Below are 24,647 nucleotides of genomic sequence, written 5' to 3' on the forward strand. Positions count from 1 at the left end.
ATTCAGTTATATTAAAATAATAAGTGATAAATACTTATTAGATAATATTTTAGTCATTCATTTATATAAACACAAAACATGATTTGAACATCTCCTGTCAGGCACCCTGCTGGGTATAAAGAATGAAAAAGATAAATAAGACAAAGTCTATTCCCTGAGGAAGCTCACAAATTCTCAGAGAAAACATCCTATTACAAAAATCTAATATACAGGGACATTTAGGAGATGCACAGAGGATGTTATAGGATCACGACAAAGAATGCACCTAACTCTCTACAGTAGATTCTACACAAGTATTTTCCTAAATAATATGTAATTATCTGTGAAAAAAAATCTTCCTAACATACAAAAATATTCTTCTCCTACTATTGTATGTACATAGTAGGTGTTTTTATATCATTAAAAAAAAACTATCCCATCTTTACAAACCTGTAACATAATTCTTTTCAAATGTTACAAACACTCTCTTAGGCAAGAATATAAACACCAGCCACATTTTACCAATTATAACTCAAGCCTATCACTTTACCTGAACAGTTGAATGATTTGAAACATTTCCAGTTTACCAATTAACAGACTACTTCATTCTGTGGATATTTATTGAACATCTATTATTTGACAGACCCTGGGAAAGAATGGGTCTAATTTTCTCTGCTCTCAAGAGCTCATTGTAATAATGTGATTTCATTATCATCACATTACTAAGGCAATAATATATTCTGGCTCTATCTTTGCTTTAGGACAATTAAGGAATTTTCTATCCATACCAAAGAACTAAAATTATAATCACTGTGTATGTTTTTAGTTAAAAGTTTAGTAGCACACACTGACATTTTTGCTAAATACTTTGGAAATAAATGAAAGCAGAAATAAATTATTAAATAAAAATTCTACATTAAGCTGTAGCAGGAAAAATAATTCAGTAAACATTAATTAGCTCCACATGAAAGCATTGCTTGAGATTTCAGAGTGAAATAAAAACATACTAATGGGGAGAAAAGGGAAGCTAGCCCAATAAACTTTACAAGATAGCAGGTATTACTTCTAATCACTTGAAATGATGGTTTACTTTTCAATGATAATATTGTATGTATATAAAAATAATTTTATATTTAGATAAACCTGGTTTTCACTTAGGTTAAAAATAACAGGCTGACAGGCCAAGGAAGTTATCTCCAAAATAATCATCCTAAAAAGTAAAATCTCTCTTTTCTTACAAAATAAGTTCTTAATTACTAAATTTTCCTCCAACATTTCTGATCTTATTCTGTACTCCCCTCTAGAAAGATCAACAGGTAGACACACTTCACAGAATCTGTCACAGAAGAGAAGAAGCAAACACAGGTTTATGTGGAAAACCATCGCTACATTTTCTCCATCAGTTCTCAAGGATGAACTATAGCAATGCCTGGAAACACATCAGAAATGACGGTGCTCATTCTTTTCCTAAAGTTAATTATTATAACTGATCTAAAGTCTTGTTACTTTAAAATAAAAAGTATAAGAAGCCATACAAAATAAATTTGTGGCACTATGTAATTTTATAAAGCAAACATATGGTTATTACAAAGTAACCACCTGAGATGAAGCCCCAGCCACAAGCCCCACTTCAATCAGAGCCCCTCTCTACCTCTCATTGTCCTGACAAGTACAGTAATCATTTTCTTGTGTTTTTTATAGCTTTGTCATCCAAAAGTACATTCCTACACACTATTAACTACTGATTTCTAAAGGTATACTTATTTTACAGTTGGTACTCCATACAGATTGTAAATAATGTATTTTAAAATATAAATGCAAGAAGATAAAAATTTTACTCATTTAAATGCTTCCTCTCTTTTTTTTTCTCACCATAAGTATGAACAGGGTGATTTTTTTTTAAAGAAAAAGATATTAATTAACACTGCATCTATAATTACTTCGCAAATAAAATGATACAATGACAAAAATCCGTATTCTTAAACAGGCAATGGTTAGAAAACAAATCAAAAAAAGTTAAAAACCAAAAGTCAAAAAAATGTTTCTGGGATAATTATCACCAAAAAAAGTTATTAGAAATTATAGAATGGCTCAAAATAACATCTATTCACTTTACCTATCTCTCTTTTAGCATGTGTATTTACCAAAAAAAAAGTTTTTAATGAGAAGTACTACATATGCTTATGAATATAACGTGATGACATGAAAACATATGACCACTTCAAATTTACTGGTTTTTATTTTCTACTTTTAGAAGATTAGAACTCACTGTAAGGTGAAATTTAATCTGCTTTAAAGTAACTTTCTTGAATATAAAATTAACTATAGATACTTGGAAAATGCAGAAACATACAGATAAAAATAAAAATCACGCATAATCCCAATGTCAAAAGATAACCACTTTTAACATTTTAGCTTATTTTTTAATTAAAAGGATTATTCATAATTTACCTTATTATGCCTCCACTATTTCTTTTTAAAAAGTAGTTTATTCTTTCATCATCCATTCAATCTCATAGATAAATGAAGACTATAAAATAGCAGGACTTTTTAAATGTATCAGAATTTACACATGCAAGTATTTTTTTATTCTAAAAACGCAGCTAATAAATAAAATATTTTTAAGAATGTTTTTTTGAGAACTACCTTGAAATTCAGTGGGTACATACATTAATCACTATTCTAAAATGGTTCCCAATGGACTCTAATATAACAATATAACATGACAGAATTTTACCAAAATCTGTTTGTTCCTGTTTCCTATTTCTACCCTGAGTCTTTCAAATTTCATCTACACCTTAAACATGAATCATGTTGATCATTCAGAAAGTGTCTACTATTAAGAATTTAGGAAATCCCACTCACAAAAATTACCATAAAAGTGTGCTACACGAAACAAACATTTCTAAAAATCCAAGTGCAATATAAAATTACATAAGCCGAACTCTACCTTTACAGTAACCTTCATTTAAAAAAAATTTAGAGATGTATAACCATTAAAAATAAATTGACTTAAAAAGGTATAATAAAAATTCCATCTAAGAAATCAAATCTCTTAAAACTAATGTTTAAGATAAAATTATGAAACACCTGATAAAACATGTGCTAACTGATAACAAATTGCAAAATCCAAATACTGAATTTTTTCTAAACTACATTTTCTTAGCACCAAATTAAATGAGGAGGAGTTATTCTTCCTATAAAATCTACTCTAATTTCACTCCTACCTTGGTCATTGCTTGTTTTCAAAAACCTTGAAATATTTAAGTGGGCTTCTAAAGTTAACAAGTGTGAGTACTCTCTGAAATATTGAAAAAATGCCTTATGAATGCAAAATGATTACGATGATAATGGCTAAGGCAATGACAATGGTGATTTATCTAATGCTTCCGAGAAGGAGATACTAATTAGTTCAGTGTTCCTTTTAAGATCTCCATGGTGAATAGATGGTTGCATCTTTCTATACAACGGGATTTTTAAAAAATGCTTATATAATTGATTTTTTAAGATGTAGATCCATAAACACTGTGTGTCATTTACAGCAGAACACCGGTACTCTCTAACGCCATCTAGTTGTCAAAATTAGTGGTTATTTTAAAAATTTATCCCATTAAGGGCAGGCCAAATCTACGCATGTCTTTCTTGATTTAAGACACAGATGTGTATCTTCCTCTAGCCAGAATCTTCATACTCTTCATGGTTGGGTCTCTGTTTTCCTTTACAGCCATTACCCAAGGGTGAAAAAGGAGAATCAGATTGTTCAAATAAATGCCGTGTCCTGGACCCTGTCTTACCTGCCTTTTCTGTGCTTTTTCTTTATATGCAGCAGCATCCCTTTCACTCACCTTGTCCCCAAGAGCTAGTGTTTAGCACACAGCAAGCTTTATGAGTACAATCAATATCCGATGAAGTAATCACAAGCAGTCTCACTTTAATCAGTTTAGTACACGTTTAAAGTATTACACTGTCCCTTTCAGATGCCCGAGATTTTCACTGAAGTCTGCATACTCTTCCTTGTGCTATGTTTGGGATTATAATTCTGGCTATTCCCACTCTTTAGTCTAAGGCTGAAGTACTTCCTTTGGAAGGACAAGTTCCTTTTCGAGGCCTGGTTCTGGTTTTAAAGGGTATTTACACAGAATGATGCCACCCTTTTACCAATGAAACATGCATCCCTCCGGTAAATTTTTAGGTACTTAAAATCGGTATTTCCTCAGGCTCCAGGCCTAATTCCACTTCCTCTAAACCAAGGAAACTGGTTTTCCTCCATCCCAAACTCAGTCTGCATGTCTTATGGTCAGTTCTGCAAACAGTGTTTTCCTAGCCCCTTTAAAGCACAGTCTCACTCAAACTTCCCAGGTGGTCCAGAGGTTAAGATTCTGAGCTCTCTATGCAGCAGGCCCAGGTTCAATTCCTTGTCAGGGAACTAGATCCCATACGCCACAACTAAGATTTAGCATGATGTAACTAAGGGATCGCACATACCACAGTGAAGATTGAGGATCCTGTGGTTCTGAAACTGAGACCCGGTACAGTGCAGCCAAATAAATAAATTTTAAAAACAAAACAAAACAGTCTTGCCATTATTAAATGCCACTTTTCCCTGAAGAAAATCTACTCCCCCTGCCCCCCACCTTTCTTTTACAATTCTACTTCCTTGTGCCATCAACTCTCTAAAATCACATTTATAATTCTTCTTAAAAAACACTCAATATACATCAGCTAGTCAAGGATAGTCCACTGCCCTGAAGAACTTAAAAAAAAGCTCATATTTTCATTTTTTGTCTAGACTTTTTTGCTCTCTTATCTTGTATTTCCTTTAATTCACAATAAATTTATTTATGGAACTGAATTCAGTGAGTGGATATTTAGCCTTATGATAATGTAACTCAAAGTTGTAAAAAGAATAATGTAATACTTCTATATATTTTTAAATGGAAACGCAGAAGAAGAACTTATAACATTCTTATGATGACTTTTTTGTGGAATAATTACCACTTAATTTTTATAAATAGGCAATTACACAAATCAGGTACACTTAAAGGTAAGAAACACCTCTAATAGCTTGAAGTTAGGACTACTCTCTTACCCTACGCTTCTTCAACAAGACTTACACATCCATTTGTGTTTCACTTCTAAAGTGATAAGCCTATTTCCCAAGAAAAAAACAATAATTCCTTAAGTACCATAGGAAAAAAAATGGATGGTTCCAATATATTTTTCAAGAACAGTGGTTAAAAAGAAAACTGACAATATAGCTTAGTAAAAGTGTATAGAAACTTACGTAATCATGGAAGGCTTTTGCTTCACTTGAATGTTCGCATGTTTCCCGTCTTTCTGGAGCTGCACAGTAGAGATCCCAAAATACACTAAAAAAGTAATTATAGAAACATTAAGAAAATCATATAATGTCAAATGAGAGAGCACAATTCCAAAAACAGAAGACAAATATTCCTTACACAATATGTGTTTTCTTCTTTAGGACAAACATTTATTTGAAAGATTTAAATTCAGAGAAGGCTCTTCTTGTAGTAATAGGTATAACCTAGCCATCATTCAGAAATGCTGAGATTTTTCTAAATGACAATAAAAAAATTAAAACTGTCATTCTTAATTATCTTAAGAATGACTTAAACATTTGATTGAAATAATTATAACACTTTTTACAACTTTCCCATGAAGAATAAAAGATTTTTTTAATACTAACTTAATCATTAAGGAACAAAGTAACTTTATTTTTAAAAGTGAAATTCACTTTGTCAAGATAATTTTACTGTCCAATCCTCAGGCCAATACCATAACCATTAGGTCACACCTGCCAAATAAATATATTTTCTTAAAATATCCTCTGGTTTTCCTTTGTAATTACCAAGATAGGTTGGTCATTTTGAAAATTAAAAAATTCACACTTTCTTTTTTTCTTCCTATTCAAGAGCAATAAAAGCAAAACAGAACTGGTTGGGAAAAATAATTATACTGCTTACAAAACACATAGCCCCAATCATGTTTCATAAAATTAACAATGAACATGAACAGGGATTAAAATCAAGAAAACAAATGTATGAAAGTTCTAGTGATAAACAAAAGCAGTTTTAATGATCAACAAATATTTTTTTACTGTACATTTCCCTCTCTAGAGAATTGAAAAGTTTGCTAAGCCAAATGGTTAATGGCATAAGTTTAGGAATAGGACATATCTGAGATAGAAGCTGGCCCTGCCACCTACTAGCGCAATTTGTTTAAACAAGAAACAATTTTCTCCTCTATAAAATGGGGCTGTTGAGAAAATTAAATTGTATAAAATAAGCACAGGGTCTTACAGTAAACATATTACTAATAATATAACCAACACTATAATTAGCTTGCACAAAAACTTAAAATGCATACATATTGTTAAGGCAGGTCATTGGGCTGAGGGCACAGCTAACATTGGCACAATAAAGCTTGGTAAATCAAACTGGTCTCTTTGTTTTGACCTTTGAAGTCTCATTTCATCTGGATCTCTCTCCTGAGCTAGGATAAAACATTCTCTGGGCATTATAACAATTAATTCAGTAAAATAAGATTACTCTTAGAGGCAAAATATATGAAAGATTAAGTACTGACATTTATTTCCTTTTAAATTTCTACAATAAGCAAGAAATACAAAGCAAACAATAAAGACCAAATTAATTCAAATAATTTCAATTCCTGAACTAGAATGCAAGCAGTTTAAAGTTGTGCTTGGCTTTCCTATATCCTGTTTGGGATAAAAAGTATAATAATTATACACAGAAAGGATACAGCTTAAAGTTTTCCACCTGGATCAGGTGTGTTATGAATTATCATGTATTGCAATTATACTTATTTTCATGTTCTTAAGGAACTTCTAAGTTCTTAAAACTAAAATTTTATAATGGCTGACTTTAAACTGTATTTAATCACAGAATATTATATGCAATATTATGACAATGTTTCTCTTTATGGATTTGGTAAGTGGTCAAAATTTTATAAGAACCAGAATAAGGATAATAAAACAAATTACTAAAGTAGCATAACTTTATGTATAGTGTTTCTAATAATCCATTATTAGATGTATAAAAAATATACATTATTTTCTTGAATAAAGGTAAAGAAATATATCCTTTTAAAGACATTTACCCAAAGAAGAAATACACTGTTCTACAATAATGGAGACAAGGTGAAGTCTTAACCACTGGACTGCTAGGGAAGTCCCTAAATTATTTTTAAAACAGCATACAGGTATTAAAAATATTCTAGAAAAGACTCATAGAGATTATGGCCAAAAAAAGTTTTCTTATTAACAAAGTAAAATTTGTCTCAATTTCCTTTCCAATCCTTTGTATTTAGTGGAAAATTCCAAGTTGTTGTTGTGTGTGTGTGTTTTTTTTTTTTTTACAAAGTCTTCCTACCAAATTTCCTTTGTATTCCACATTCCTTCCCTACTCTCCAACACATTTCACTTTTTCCATACAGTCTGACCACTTCTGTTGTTTACTTTCTTTCTTCCTATTCCCTTCTTACTGTGATTATACTTCTCTTTCTCTCCTACTTGTTGCCTACATTGTCTTATATTGATGTTTAGTTTAACAAATTCAAATAAATAATTAGCTATGCAATGCCTATTACAGGCAAGACATACAAGATGAGTAAGAAGTAGTCTGCCACTTACAAATATTATATACCATTCTAGTAAGCCTGCTCACTAATTCTAACACAATTATTTTCACATGGATATTTGGTTATTCCTAGTACACCTGATGTTATTATTAGATTCTAAAATCGTCAGAGTGCTAGCATGCTGCAAAATTTGACTTTTCCACTGCCAGGTGACAAGAAACTGGATTCTTATGATAACCTTAGTTATTGGTTCATTTTTTTTACAATGTTATACATATTTAATTACAGGATATAAATACATGAGCCCAAAGTTATTTCAAAAGGTTTTTACATATAAAATTAAAAGTTTCTTCCATTAAAAGTTTAAATAAGAAGTTTTAAAAAGTGTGTAGTTTTAAATTATACAAATTAAAAAAAGGACATTAATTTCAGGGGAAAGAAGTTCCTTGGCATTTATATCCCTGAAATTCATGGAAGAGAGCTGGGAACTTTTATTAAAGCATATTAACAGGAAACACGTTTTCAAGACGGATTTGATCACGGTGAGTGTAATGAACACGGGAGGGAGGCATAAAAATTACAACAGTTCTGGGCATGATACAAACTGAGAGAAAAGAAACCACAAGGGACATCACATTAGGAACAAGAAAAACAGTTTCAGAAAGTAAACTCACACACTTGCCCCTAAGCCATACTAAAGGGAGAAAGTTCTCTCCTCTCCAAGGCCTCTGCCCCTCATTTCTCCCATAATTTATTCTGCATTTTTGTTCATGTTTATTCTTTTTCAGCATCTTCAATCTCCCCTACTCTTTTTACCTCCATCTGTATACATGCTGAAATCAATTCTAAAAATAAAAATACAAAAATCCTAGGTCCTGTTCTGTGTTGTTAATCCTGAAACTACTATACATATCACCACATACTTCAACTATTCTTCATAACCCTGAGCTGGAAAAATGGAACATAACAGTCTCCTAAATTTCATATTCACTATTCCACTGAAACTGTTCTCCCCAAGAAGACCTAAGAAAACCTTAGGTCCCAATTCAGGAAAACTTTTTTTTTTTTTTAACTTATACCTACTGCAGGATTTACTCTCTCCTTTGAACACCTTTTCTAGTTTCCATATATTATTCTTTCCTGATTACCCTCCTTGCTCTCTAAGTATTTTCTTTTGAGGGTCCTCGTAATCTGTTTACACTTAAATGTTGACCTTCCCCCGAGTCCCAAGCCCAGGCCCTGTTCTTACTTGTTGAGCTGTATATTACTATAATTGTGGATATATGTCATTATACATTTGCTCAAGGCCACAGAATGTACAACACCAGGAATGAACTGTAATGTAAATTATGGACTTGGAGTGATTACAGTGTGTTAATGTAGGTTCATCAGTTACAACAAGGGTACCACTCTGGTGGGGAATGTTGATTATGGGGAGGCTATACATTGTGGAAGCAGGAGTTATATGGGAAATCTCTACCTTCTCCTCAATTTTGTTGTGAACTGACTGAAAACTACTCTAAAAAATAAAGTATTAATTTTGAAAAAACACCAAAGAGATCTTTGAAACAACTGGGGGAAAAAAAGTCAGGACTCTGCTGCACTTAAGGCCCATAGTCATGGTTAGCTACACACAATGATCAGAAAAGCTTAGGATTTGGGCAATGTCCTGAAAGAGGGGATCCTTAGCTTTTCATCAGTTCTCAGAGGACCCCATGACTTCAAAATCATTAAGAATCACTCATTTATATCGATAAAGCAGGCACCTCAAAAGGTACATTTAGTAGTTTTAGGGAAGAACATTAAAAACACTGAAAATAGTGTACCTTTTGCATGTGCTAGACTTAAATGAAAATAAATGTGGCCTAAAATATTTATGTGCCCTTTATTTACAATTTCTTTGATATCTATAACTAAGTAAAAATTACTTAAAATACCAAAACCACAGAGAAAGAGCTCGCCTGAATCTAAGGGCCACAGAAAAAGGAAGAGCAATAGCAGATTTAAGAGCTGCACCTACTGATAAAAAAGACCAAAAAACTGAAGTCTGACAGAAGCAAAAAGCCAAAGTATTCAGTGAATTATTATCAACCATCTACAGTTAAGAGGATAGGTTAGATTCACGAGGAAGGGAGTAAAAGAGAAATGGGTGCAAGAAACAGAATTAATTCTATAATGAAAAACTTCAAATCTTCATTTTGTTAGCCTACTGATCCAATAGGACAGAACTCTAACACGGTTTCTTGTGTCACTTTATAGACATAATAGGAAACATGTAAAATGTAAGGGTGTCGATAAGTGGGAAACCTCAATTACATTCAGCAGTTAAGCATTTATAGTCTAGATCTAGATATCATAAAAACAGCTTATATAAAACGAAAAACTGACTTTTAAAACATTATGTTACAAGACATCAGTCTTAAGCCCTAGGAAAACAGCACAACGATAGTGCTTAACTGCAATGAACCGTTATTCCAAATACAGGAACAACTCTGAACCAAAGGACCGCACCTGTTCCTGCCATACGTACTTGAGACTAACAAGGGAAACCCACAATCGTAACTGACCAAGTGCGGTTCCATTCACCATGGAACGTCTAGTAAAGCACGTTTTCAGGAGAGAGATTACAAAGATGATGGCATTAAGTAACAGACCAAGGAAACCACATCCACGGCACTAGAAGAGAACTTTTATTTTTGTTTTTTTCCTTTTAAGTATGATGCTGAGAGTTGAGTGCATAACGTACTGAACAGGAAATGCTCCTAAGTGAAGAAACTTTTTTTAAAAAAAGAAAAGAAAAAGTTTAGCTTGTCCATTTGAATAACTAGACTAATAACTGCTGCTGCAGATAAGTCACAAACCTGGGTGTACTGGTGCTGCAATAAAATTTATAAGTTCTGATATCCACTGAGCCTTTAATACGGACTGACCATTTGTGTGTACATTCCTAGGCAGTTCTATCTCTGAATCTATCTAGAACTATTTCAAACTTTTTTAGACTATTCTAAAAATTCACCACAACCACCACCACCTTCAGTATCTTCAGGTTTAGATGAAGTCTCAAGGGTGGGGCCCTCATGATGCAATTAGTGCCCTTACAAAACCAGCCACCAGAGAGCCAGTCAGTTAGTTAGCATGTGCTTGCTCTGCCCCTCTCTCTCATTCTGTTATGTGTGCTCTCTCTCTCTCTATCCATGTGAGGACACAGTAAGAAGGCAGCTATCTACAAGCCAGGAAGAGAGTTCTCATTAGGAACAGACCATGCTTGGCAGACTGAACTCGGGACTTCTGGCCTCCAGAACTGTGAGAAAATTAATTTCTGCTATTTAAGCCACCCAGTCTATGGTACTTTCTTATGGTAACCAGAGTTGACTAATACAAACTCATACTTACAGCTGAAGATTCCACATTGGTCACAATTCCATCTTGACTTAATAGCAGTATCTTTAAGTGAACTACTTAACACTGGTTTTGAGCTTGTTTTTTTATTTTTATAAGTGCTATCTTTCAGAAAATAATTGCAGAAAATGAAAAAGTAATAAATGAGAAGCATGAAACCATACACAGGTATGTGCAAGCCTAGTGAAATGCATCATCAATCTAATGAAAATGGAATAAAAGATACTTACCACCACCAAGAATGTAAGAATCCTGGTGGCTCCCCCAACGTGATGTTCTTTTCCCATCTTATCTAAAATGAATAAAATAGATATTAAACACTCCTAATAATACTTTCCCCACACATATGACAAAGCAATATTTTCCTATTTAAAATATTAAGATAATATATAGGACTTTGATCATTTTCATATTATTCTTTATCCAAGTTTTACAAATACTCATTTTATATTATAATTTGCTGACTGAATCGTCTGAGAGAAGATGCCACCATTATTTTCCTGAATTTGCTTCCCACTGTGCCAGAATTTCAGAAGGTATTTCAGGATCCTAAGACACATGAAAACCACAATTATTAACACCAATATAGAAACCGGCTATCACCACTAACCCAGACACTTGCAAGAACTTGGACTTAATATGTACAGGCTCCAAATTAAACTTCCATGATTGAATTTTTGAATAAGTTTCTGATTTGAGGGGATGGAACTAAGAAGGCATATGTAAGAACTTTAAAAGATGGTGATATTGAGTTGAAGTTCACTATAATAAAAATTTAAAACAAGGTCAATATTCTCAAAATTAAAAGTTCTGATTAAATGCTTTTTACAAATTAAATTTAAAAATTGCAAAGCTGAGTGTGTAATTTATACAGTGCCTTTTCTAAGCACTGGATAGCATTAAGAAAAGATGAAAATCTTTGCATTCAAGGAGATCACATTTTAGTATGAAGGATTGTTGTTGTTTAGTCGCTAAGTCGTATCTGACTCTTTGCGACCCCATGGATTAGCCTGCCAAGCACCTCTGTCCATGGGATTTCCCAGGCAAGAATACTGGAGTGGGTGGGTGGTCATTTCCTTCTCCACAGGATCTTTCTGACCCAGGGATCGAACCCACATCTCCGTCATTGCAGGTGGATTCTTCACCATTAAAGAGAAGCTCAGTAGGGAAAACAGACCATAACAAACAAACGCCCCTGCCCCACCCCCCCCAAAAAGACTGCATTTACACTAGAAGTAGAAGGTAACAAATGCTATGGAGGAAAATAAAGCAGTGAAGGAGGACAAAGAGAAGAGACAAACTATAAGAAGTTATAATTTTAGCTAAGGTGATCCAGCTTCAAGAACAAACAACCCTTATATATAAGTGTAGGTTTTAGTTTTTTAAATAACTAAAAAATAATTTAACAATACTCCAATCAGTAAAATGTGCCTATTGGCCCTTACCACTACTAGGAAGCAAACAACTATAAATACTGAGTGATTCAAAGAATTCTTTCCATCACCTACTATGGAAGAAGTTATCCCAACAGATAAAAAACAAAAATATTTTAAAATACAAACTCATAAAGTGATTTTAAATGTTAAAACAAGAAAACCCTCTTTAAGGAAGAGATGTAAAACTTAAGCATAATTAAAATCACTGGAACTGATAGCACTTTTAGAGTGCTTATGCACACAAAATACAAATCAATGAAAACTCTGATGTAAAAAAGTAATTTGCTCTCAAAAACCAGAGAAATTCTCTGAAGATTAGAAAATTATGTATGTGATAGCCATTTTAAGAGCTAAAAAGTGAAACTCTAAGAATTAACCAACTTAAATTTATAAAGTCTAAACATAAACAATGAACCAGAACATGTTATATAAATAGAAGCCAGACCCTAACTTGAATTCTCCTAAGCAGTAACATTCAAATTTTTTTTTAAATCTATGCTACCTTTTATCTGAAAATTTCAGGTGATCAATATATCTTTTTTGGTTCATGAAAAATAAGAAATGGTACTTAATGAGTCTGAGTCTTGTGAGAAATAAAGCTCTGACGTCCTGCGAAAGTTATAATTTAGTCAAAAACCTGTGTCTCATCTTTTCTCTCAATCTTTTCTCTTACCATCTTTTCCCAAGTCGATGTCTTCTTGAAAGGGCATAATGATGCACCTCACAGATGTGCCCCAGACATACTAATAGGCCTAATCCCTGGAGTCATCCTAAGCATATAAACAGGAAGTTTTTCAAAGTAGAGTCCTTATGCTTCATCTCAGCTCATCTTGACTTTACCTAATGCAACTGTGAAATACTTAAAAGGAGAATGTGAGATGACTTATGAAGAGTCAAAGCGGTATGACTAGGTCTGAATGACAGACTGTGCTAGAGGTTACTGGACTCACAGTCTAACAAGAGTCCTGCTGCACCGCATCACCCTCTAAGCAGTCTCTTTCTTGCACTTTCACAACTTCCACAGCCAGTCATCAGATGTTTCAGGAGGTGAGGTACTCAAGGAAAACACCTATGTGATTTATATTTGATATGGTTTTCTACAAGAGGAAGTCTGAAGGTAATGTATTTGTATTTTAAGCAGTATGACATCTTATTACTCCTAAGAAAAACAAAATGTTTCACAAACATAATCTCTTTCATCCTCAAAATACTCTTTTCTATATCATGAGTGAAGTTCAACTTTCTCACTTTAAATTGCAAGTCTGTGGAAGAAACAGCTAAAACTTTGGTCAAACATATTTAAGTTAACACAAAAGTCATCCTTTCACAGTTATTCAGTGAACAACCACCAATGTGCAAGGTATGTACAAAGAGGAGATGGTTCTACATAGGAATATGCTTCCATAGTGAATGGTAGTCTTTGCCTCCAAACTAATTGCTATTCTTGTTACATGCGTGCTTAGTTGTGTCCAACTCTTTGTGACCCCATGGGGTGTAACCCGCCAGGCTCCTCGGTCCATGGGATTTTCCAGGCAAGAATAGTGGTTGGGTTGCCATTTTCTCCTCCAGGGGATCTTCCCAACCCAGGGATTGAACCCATGTCTCCTGCATTGGCAGGTGTATCCTTTTCTGCTGAGCCACCTGGGAAGCCCCAAATACTACTCCAGATAATATTTATTTAGAGAAAAGCATGAGATGATATTCAGAAAAACAGGACCTGATTTACAGAAAACTTTGTCACATTTACTGCAGCATTGTTACAAACAATGAAAATTAGAAAGAACCTGAAAAACATTCACCAACAGTGAATGCAAAATAAAATTTACTACCTAAACACTACAGAATAGTGTGTAATCATTAAAGAGAATAAGATAAATCTAAATGGAAAAAGGGCTATGATAGACTGGCTTTTCAAATGAGATTAAGAAAGGCTACAGAATAATACATACAGAATAATACATACAGTATAAAACCTTTTCTGCTAAACATATGTGTGAATATGAATGTATGAACTTGGTTGTATGTATATTAAAAAAATGACACCAAACTTACAACTATTACCTCTGGAAAAAGGTAAAGGACTTTTATTTTGAAGTCACACTCATACATATAGTTTAATTTTCTTAGCAAACATAATGATGGATGAGGTTGAGGAATAGCCAGAAAACGCCTCTAAATGTCAAAAGAAACAATTCTTCCGCTATCTATGAAGAGGCACTTTCTGTTGTACTGAGTTTCATGGGCTTCAGACTTGTTTAGGTGCTTAAGTGGTATTTATACAAATAATTTCTATTTTTTCTTCTTGTATTATCGCAGCCTCTGTATGTATTCCCTATTCCAAGGCTTTTGCTCCTTAAATCATCCACCTCCCTTCCTTCCATCATCAGTTCAGCTAAAAGCTGTATTCTCCTGTAACCTTGTAAATTGCAAGGCCAATGCCTACCACCATACTTTACATCTGAGGGCCTTGTCTGTGATTAGGCAGTGTCTCTGTAATATGATCTAGTGTTTTCAGCATTTCTATATAAATGCAGAGCCAAACACTGAATCATGAATGAATGGTATACTGGCAAGCATAAGATATGCCATATGGTTTATAAATGAAAATCATAAATTTCAATGAACATACTCTCTGATACAGCAATTCTTCTAGGAATTTATTAATATGGTCACATGTATAAAGTTACATATAAAACAATTTTCAATGAAACATCATTTGTAATTGCAAAAGACTGAAAACAATATAAATGTCCATTAGTAAGGGGACTGGTAAACTATACTATGGCACAGGTCATAGAATGAAAAATGCTACAACCACAAAAAGAGAATATTTATAAAGCTTAGCGAACTGACAGAAAACAATCGAAGTCAAGTAAAACAAAAATCAAAGCACAGTAAGTGCATATAATAAAAAATCTGTGACACACACACACATACATACACATGTACTTATTATTTCATCATTATTTGCTCTGGCAAGGTATACTAGTCATTTACCTATTACCTCTCAGCCCCACACCCACCCTCGTATATTCTCCACTCTACACTCAGTACTTGGATTCTGAAAATTGCATTTCCTAGGCTCCTAGCCATCTCGTTTCCCGTAAGTTCTATCAGGAGATACTAGTAGGAGATCAAAGGGCAGGAGGAAGAAGAGAAGCTTCCCGCCCCTGGCTCCAAAAGAGAAGTGGTTGCTTGTTGCAGAAGCGGCAACAAAGTAAAGGTGGGGCAATTCTGGATGCTGGTAGCACCTTTTTTGGGGGGTTCTGGCTTTGTCAGTGTGGGACCACTTGAGATGATCTAGATCTACTTCAAAAGCATCGCCAGCAGCACAGCAGTAAATCTGAAGCTCACGAGATCCAAACTTGACAGAGTATTCCTAAGTCCTTTCCTACTTTTTGAAAACCAATATGAAAAAAATTAATATCATAAAAGAATAAAGCTAGTTCCTATGTTAAGAAAAGAATCTGTATACCTATGTATAGGCTTCCCTGGTGGCTCACATGATAAAGAATCTGCCTGTAATGCAGGAGACCTGGGGTCAGTCCCTGGGTTGGGGAGATGTTTGTTCCTAGAAAAACCCCTGAGACTTCTAAGTTAAATATAATCTACTGTTCCTACTAATTTTCTAAAACTGTCCATGTACAGAGGTATAGGTGCAGCTATACACTAAATGTAATAAAAGTTAACACTTTCACATTCTAATTTTTAAAATTAAAGCAAACAGATGTACAACAGGAAGAAAAATCTGACTGCACTCTGGAGGAGACGTAATTCAAAACTGTGCTATTCAATGTGGTACTCATTAACCACATGTGGCTCTTTTACATAGAATTAATTGAATGTTCTTCGATTTCTCTAGCCCACTTTTTAAGGGCTCTGTTGTCACATGTGACTAATGGAGAACTTACTAAACAGCAGAGAGCAGAGATCATTTCCATAATCATGGAAAATTTTAGTGAATAGTGCTGCTCTGCTTTAGAAGGAATGCAGAAGTCTTTATAAAGAGGAAATTTTTTTCTTGGGAAATTGGGAAAATTCCTTGATGGATCTTTCATATTTCTGGCCCAGAAGGCAGAGGCTCTTAGAAATGGTTTGAAAGTAAAGAACAGGTAGTTAATATTCTACACAATAAAATAACAAGGATTTAGGAGGTTGCAAATAGTCTCTAGGAAGGAGTAGTCTGGGGTTATGGGAATATTCAGAAAAGGAGCAATTGGGAAAGGTTGTGAGGACTCAACAAGACAGAAGGCAGAAGGAATCTTCAGGCCAACAGCTGGTGAGAAATTCTCTATGGCAAGAAGACCAAAGAACGTAAGGGTAGTGGTATCTAATATCTGAGTCAATGTTCTTGGTTGTACTGTACTTAATCAATGCTTAATAGTCTTCAGTCTTTCCCTAACTTTCAGTAAGAATCCTTCATCCACAAGAGCAATGTGTTAGTGGGGCTTTAGGCTATGAAGGCAACAGGAAAGCTCCGGCAAAGAAAAGGTACCAGCCATAAGGAAGAGTGGCGGGGCTGCAATACGGAGGGAGGGCAAGGAGTTATAGCAAGTGAACACAGGGTGCTCGGGGCTGGTGCGCCGGGATGACCCGGAGGATGGGATGGGGAGGGGGGTGGGAGGGGGGTTCTGGAAGGGGAACACATGTACACCCATGGCGGATTCATGTCAATGTATAGCAAAACCAATACAACATTGTAAAGTTTAAAAAATAAATAAATAAATAAAAAGAAATTATAGCAAGTGAAACATAAGAACCTTCCCCCTCCTTGTAAGCCCCAGAGATATTAAAGAGGACCTGATGCTGGGAAAACTGGTCAACCACTTGTAAAAGAATGAAACTAGAACACTTCCTAACACCGTACACAAAAATAAACTCAAAATGGATTAAAGATCTAAACGTAAGACCAGAAACAATAAAACTCCTAGAGGAAAACATAGGCAAAACACTCTCCGACATAAATCACAGCAGGATCCTCCATGACCCACCTCCCAGAATATTGGAAATAAAAGCAAAAATAAACAAATGGGACCTAATTAAAATTAAAAGCTTTTGCACAACAAAGGAAACTATAAACAAGGTGAAAAGACAGCCTTCAGAATGGGAGAAAATAATAGCAAATGAAGCAACAGACAAACAATTAATATCAAAAATATACAAGCAACTTCTGCAGCTGAATTCCCGAAAAATAAACGACCCAATCAAAAAATGGGCCAAAGAACTAAACAGACATTTCTCCAAAGAAGACATACAGAGGGCTAACAAACACATGAAGAGATGCTCAACATCACTCATTATTAGAGAAATGCAAATCAAAACCACAATGAGGTATCATTTCACACCAGTCAGAATGGCTGCTATCCAAAAGTCTACAAGCAATAAATGCTGGAGAGGGTGTGGAGAAAAGGGAACCCTCTTACACTGTTGGTGGGAATGCAAACTAGTACAGCCACTATGGAGAACAGTGTGGAGATTCCTTAAAAAACTGGGAATAGAACTGCCATATGACCCAGCAATCCCACTGCTGGGCATATACACCGAGGAAACCAGAATTGAAAGAGACGCGTGTACCCCAATGTTCATCGCAGCACTGTTTACAATAGCCAGGACATGGAAGCAACCTAGATGTCCATCAGCAGACGAATGGATAAGGAAGCTGTGGTACATATACACAATGGAATATTACTCAGCTATTAAAAAAAATACATTTGAATCGGTTCTACTGAGATGGATGAAACTGGAGCCCATTATACAGAGTGAAGTAAGCCAGAAAGAAAAACAACAATACAGTATACTAATGCATATATATGGAATTTGAAAGATGGTAACGATAACCCTATATGCGAGACAGAATAAGAGACACAGATGCATGGAACAATTTTATGGACTCTGAGGGAGAAGGTGAGGGTGGGACGTTCTGGGAGAATAGCATTGAAACATGTATATTATCATATGTGAAACAGAACACCATTCCATGTTCGATGCATGTGACAAGGGCTCAGGGCCGGGGCAATGGGATGATCCAGAAGGATGGGATGGGGAGGGAGGTGGGTGGGGGGTCCAGGAAGGGGAACACATGTAAACCCATGGCTGATTCATGTCAATGTATGGCAAAAACTATTACAATATTGTAAAGTAATTAGCCCCCAACTAAAATAAATAAATTTATTAAAAAAATAAATAAATAAATAAAGAGGACCTGAGACAATCTCTCATATTAGGGTTTGAGTTGGAGTCATTTTGGTAGAAAAGGTAACCCTAGGAAATAGGAGGGTTGTGGGCTATCCAGGTGACAGACACTTGGAGCTATATGGCACATATGACACATAGGCTATATACGTGTATTATTGTTGTTCGGTCGCTAAGCCGTGTCCGACTCTTTGAAAGCCCATGGACTGCAGAGCACCGGGCTCCCCTGTCCAGTATCTCCCGGAGTTTGCTCAGATTCATGCCCACTGAATTGGTGATGCTATCTAACCATCGCATCCTCTTTTACAGTTTTATTTTTAAAGAAATAAACTACACAAGATAGAAAAGAACTGGTCAAGAATTTTCAAAATAGCACTTTTGAGCACTTACCACATGCGAGGTCTTTCAAGTCATTTCATATGTACTAACTCATTTAAATCTCAGCACAACTTCAAAGTACTATTATGATTACCTTTTTTTCATAATTGAGAAAATGGAATAAGTAAATAAGATTTAGAACACAATTCAAATCCAGCAGTGGGGCCACACAGTCATTGCTCTGACCCACTATACTACGTTGCCTCCAAGTTAAAGTTCAAGAAACATGTAAGGAAATCACTATTATTATTTCCTCTCTTCATATAGATGAAAAAATAAACAGAACAGAATTTTGGAATCTATGGAGTTCAATAATTTAGCATTCCTAACAAAATCTGAAGAAGCCATTCATTAGATGTTTTTAAGCTTCTATTTCTGGCTACCTTACTGGCTAATTTATGGCAAATAAGTGTTAGTAATATAGTATAAACAATGTAAAATTTTTAAGAAGGGAAAATTTATATCTCTGTAACACTCTTAATTCTTAATTTTACTTGCCTCATTCTGAGGCACAAATGCCATGCAAAATTTCAGGAATAAACAAGAATTATCTATAATGTAACAATATAATCCAGCAAAAAGATAGTTTTTAATGAGCCCAAAGTAACATTTAGGATTCAGGCATGGTTTGGAATCTATGTTGAATCAGAGGTAACAGTGAGCTGGTCAACACAACCTGGCTAGACTAATGTTTTAAATTCTATCGTTAGTCCAATGCTATTTCTTTTAACTAGGAAAAAAACTGCTGGACTAATGAGTGCCCTACTATTTCAACTGATAACCAAAGCTACCAAAAGCAGTCCAATTTCCAACAGGCTAAGCTAAGGGCACTATCAGAAAGGCTAAGCCCAAGTGAGAACTTAGAAGCTGAGATTCACATCTTACTTGCTCAGATGATGCCTGGAGCTCCAACTTCACCTTCTCACAACTTAGTCCAGAAGGCAAACCCATTCAAAATGAAAGAGGTGCCCCAGCACAGAAAATCCTGGCTGACAAGGGCTCACTAACGTCATAGTCATCCACATCATCACTCATCCTGAGGCAGACAGCCGAAACTGGAAGAAGCATTCTACTTCACCTTGCACCAGAGTGAATACTTGAGTAACTGGTGCCACTTCAGTCACTTCCTTTTTACCACAAATATCCAATTCAAATAAGTAAGTCTCCTTATTTTTTAAGCTCCCTGTTTAACAGTACTTGAATTAGGTAAAAACCTGGTATAGCGTAAGAATTTAGGTAAAATGGTCCTTTACTACACAATTGACTCAAGAAGTCATCCTACAACATGCTCAATGTGCCAAGTCGCTTCAGTCATGTCCGACGCTGTGCGACCCCATTGTAGCCTGCCAGGCTCCCCTGTTCATGAGATTCTCCAGGCAAGAATACTGGAGTGGGTTGCCATGCCCTTCTCCAGAGGATCTTCCCCACCCAGGAACCGAACCTGCGTCTCTTACATCTCCTGCATGGGCAGCTGGGTTCTTTACCACTAGTACTATCTGGGAAGTCCCATTCAACAAGCAGCTTTAAAATTTCCAGATGATCCAAGTGAAAGTAAGAGAGAGAAAGCAATGCTAAATAGGGTACAAAGCTGTAAAAGATTACACTGTCCATAGTTTAAGAGGATGGGTACTGCCATTTATACAGACACTGCAGTACAAAGCTAATGATGCTATTCTTTTACTTAAAAGAATAAAAGTTCCCTTTTGCCAAAAAGGTAAGTCCAAGCTTCTTGGCAGAATATGCAAAGGCTTTCATATTAAGAATGCACTATCAGCATGGAGAGGTGGAGCCCTGATAAAGCTTTCCTAGAGAAAGCTACCTCTGAGCTAGTCAAGGAGAGAAGGGGAGGAGATATTAGGCAGTGAACAGTACTGAATAAAGCCCAGATGAGAGACGCCTTCTGGTATGTATAGACAAACACAAGCAGCAGGTATGATGGAAACTTACAGCATGAAGGAGGATAATATAGCAAGATACTGAAATTTTACCAACTGAAATTATAGTCAATGGTCTTATCTGCAGGTTCCACATCCACAAACAACCATAGGTAGAAAATACTTGGAAAAAATCTTCCAGAAAGTTTCAAAAAGTCAAACTTAAAATTGCTCACAATGGGCAACTATTTACATATCATTTACATTGTATTTAGAACTATTACACAGCATTTGCACTGTATTAGGTATTATAACGAATCCAGAGATGATTTAAAATACATGCAAAAATGAGTGTAGGTTATATGCAAACACTGTGCTGTTTTACGTAAGGGACCTGATCATCTGTGGATTTTGGCATCCACGGGGGAGGAGGGGCTCCTGGAACTGATCCCCAGTGTATATGGAGGGATGACTGGATCTAGAACTTGAGGGTGTACTCAGCAGTGTAATCTACTCAGGTAGATTACAAATCTACCTCCAAATTTTCATTTTAAAATCAAGATAATTTTAACTATACAAATATATATATGTGTGTGTGTTTGTGTATATTTCTTGTTTTGAAGAATTGATGCTTTGGCACTGTGGTGTTGGAGAAGACTCTTGAGAGTCCCTTGGAATGCAAGGAGATCCAACCAGTCCATCCTAAAGCAGATCAGTCCTGGGTGTTCACTGGAAGGACTGATGTTGAAGCTGAAACTCCAATACTTTGGCCACCTGATGTGAAGAGCTGACTCATTGGAAAAGACCCTGATGCTGGGAAAGATTGAGGGCAGGAGGAGAAGGGGACGACAGAGGATGAGATGGTTGGATGGCATAACTGACTCAATGGACATGAGTTTGGGTAAACTCTGGGAGTTGGTGATGGACAGGGAGGCCTGGCATGCTGCGGTTCATGGGGTCTCGAAGAGTCGGACACAACTGAGTGACTGAACTGACTGACTGACTTGTTTTAAAAAATCCTACAAATATTTTTTATTGCAGGATAAAAGTTCCTTTTTGATTACTTTAACATCCCCACTCCCACAAACAACTAGTGTGGAATGTATATTCTTTCAGACCTTTTACTTTACTTCACGTTCATAAATATGTACCCACAAAAATATATCCTACTGCTTTGTGATCAATGGTTTACATGTAACTATCCTGGGAATCACATACACTCATCTCCAAAGTCCAGTAATACTGTATATCTTCCTGGTGACAGGAGTTTATTTTCAGCTTAACTGATTCCTCTTGTGAAATCAAACCAGACTGATATGGAGAAATCCTCAGTTTTGTATTCCAGATGCAGCCAGAGAAAATAAAATCATGGTAAATACTTGTTTAAAAATATGTAAATCTCTTCTGAAATGATAATTTTATTTTTACCAAATAGCACTAGAAAAAGTTGTACTTCCCTTTTCCATTGAGTTCAGAAGCATATCAGTCCAGTATCTAGTTATCTGCTCAATCTACGTAACTTATTTGAATCCAAATATTTGAACTCCCTTAAATAAGTTAGCAACATTTTTTTTGTTTGATGAAATGATTATTAACGTTGGTAAGAAAAAACAGACTCAGAAAGTTGAGTCAATTCAAAACAGTTCTTTATCTAGGAAAAGTGATCAGTAACTCCTTTCATCAAGTTTTCAAATGCATTAAAACAAAAGTTTAAAATCTCCATAACTGACTTTAGTTTCTTTTAAATATAAGTTGGCAGTGATTAAGAATATAATTATTGAAAGTATCCTGTTTGCAATATCAGTTGCTTCCTTTGTAACATCAAACAGTGAATGTGACTCAGAAAGGTTATAGACCAAAGTCTTCTAATTTATGATTTAATCAGAGATAGATACATTAAACTTCTGTTTTGACTTAAATGTACTTTGAAATCATATTTTTATTACACTGCATATATTCCTTCTATGGTAAAACAATTGACTTAAGTTCTGACCATACCTCTCAATTTTCTTACTTGCAAATAGGCCCCAATGGTTCACATATACTAATTAGATTAATTCGATTGGGGGGATATGTGTGTTTGTTTACTTGTATGCTTGTTGGAGGAGAGTGACTCTCAAGAAGGCTGTACCTCAGGCAGGGACTCTGGTCAAGGAGTGGCCTGTCATGTCCCTGATCTCGTAGAAGCAAACTAATGAGATCACTAGAGACAATGTAATTTTGATCAGCACTGTCCCACAGAAAGAGAAACACAGGCCACAGGAGGCGGGGCTAAGATGGCGGAGGAATAGGACGGGGAGACCACTCTCTCCTCCACAAATTTATCGAAAGAACATCTGAACGCTGAGCAAACTTCACAAAACTACTTCTGAAGGCTGGCAGAGGACGTCAGGCATCCACAAAGACAGCGCATTATCTTCAAAAGAGGTAGGAGAAATTATAAAAGATAAAAAGAGAGACAAAAGAGTTAGGGACGGAGACCCGTCCCGGGGAGGGAGTTGTAAAAGAGGAGAAATTTCCAAGCACCAGGAAACCCTCTCACCGGCGGGTGTGGGGGAAGATTTCTTATCTCGGAGGGCAATGTAACTGGGAGAAAAAATAAATAAAACCCACAGATTACGTGCCTAAAGCAACTCCCAGCAAAGAAACCCAGACGCTCGCATCATCCACCACCAGCAAGTGGGGGCTGAACGGAGAGGAGCGGGCGGCACTGCCTAGGGTAAGGACCGGGCCTGAACACCCTGAGGGCAATCTGAGGGAGCTAACGTGAGATAGTAACCTAAACTGTGGGACAGCCAGAGAGAGAGAACTATCCCGCGAAAAGCCCAACTCTAAGGCACTGCCGGCCCGCTCACAGAACAAAGGACTGAGCGATACCAGAGGAGAGCTAGCCGGCTGCGGACCGCCCCATCCCCCGCCGGACACAGCAGGCAGGCAGGGCCTGCCAGAGCCGGAAAGGGCAAACTCGGCCCCAGAGAGGGCACCCCCTACCAAACTGCAAACAGGCTCCCAGTTTCTAAGCACAGACTGCCTGAGATCCCAGAGGGTCGACAGCCACCGGGAGGGTCGCAGCCAGAGACCAGCTCCCCAGAACCGACACAAAGCACACCGGAGCCGGGCGCGCCGGTAAACCGAGGCGGGGACCAGGGAGGTGATAAGCCGCACCGCCCCAACAGGGGAGAGCGCTCGCCAAACTCCTGGCCGCCTGGGCAGCTCCGACTGGGAACGGCACAAGCCGCGGGCGAAACCGAGTCTGCGCCTTTGTGGAGTAACCGGGAGCCTGAACCTGAGCGGCTTAGACCTGGGAAGTGCATGCATCTCAGGGCCCACTCCCTGGCCCAGTAACCTGAAGCCTGAGCAGGGTAGACGGGGAAAGCACACACGCCGTGAACGGGGGCGAACCCACTGCGGCCGAGACACTGCGAGCTCACCACACACACGCCAGGTGTGCAGTGTTCCTTCCTTCCCACAGCACGATTGAACAAGCGAACCTAAAGAGACCACCTCCACCCCTTTGTTGCAGGGCGGAAATTAGATACTGAAGAGACCTCAAACAGAAGCCAAATAAACAGAGGGAAGCGCCTTGGAAGTGACAGGCCAACAGATTAAAATCCCTGTAGTTAATACCAACTGCATTGAAAGGGACCAATAGATCTTGAAAAGTATAAGCAGGAACAAGGATCTATCTGAAACTGAGCAGACCCCACACTGCTCACAACAGCTCCAGAGAAAGCCTGGGATATATTTTTTTTTACTATTATTTTTTTTT

The 24,647-nt window shown here is 36.5% G+C and overlaps 1 protein-coding gene across 39 annotated transcripts in view; it reads right to left on the minus strand.

Moving 5' to 3' along the window:
• SSBP2 (single stranded DNA binding protein 2) overlaps positions 1–24,647 on the minus strand; it is a 318,118-nt gene that overhangs the window by 197,737 nt on the left and 95,734 nt on the right. For 37 of the 39 annotated variants that reach the window (XM_081503857.1, XM_081503853.1, XM_081503847.1 and 34 more), the window contains exons 3-4: positions 11,229–11,290; positions 5,264–5,348 (exon numbers count right to left, since the gene is read on the minus strand). The exons of the other annotated variants lie outside the window; for them this stretch is intronic. In XM_081503857.1, coding sequence (XP_081359983.1) covers positions 5,264–5,348; positions 11,229–11,290 — 147 coding nt within the window. The remainder of the gene's footprint in view (positions 1–5,263; positions 5,349–11,228; positions 11,291–24,647) is intronic. 39 annotated transcript variants of the gene reach the window in all.

This window comes from Giraffa tippelskirchi, chromosome 6 (genome assembly GCF_054371585.1).
Source record: "Giraffa tippelskirchi isolate mGirTip1 chromosome 6, T2T-mGirTip1v1.2.pri, whole genome shotgun sequence".
In the NCBI taxonomy this organism is placed as follows: domain Eukaryota; kingdom Metazoa; phylum Chordata; class Mammalia; order Artiodactyla; family Giraffidae; genus Giraffa; species Giraffa tippelskirchi.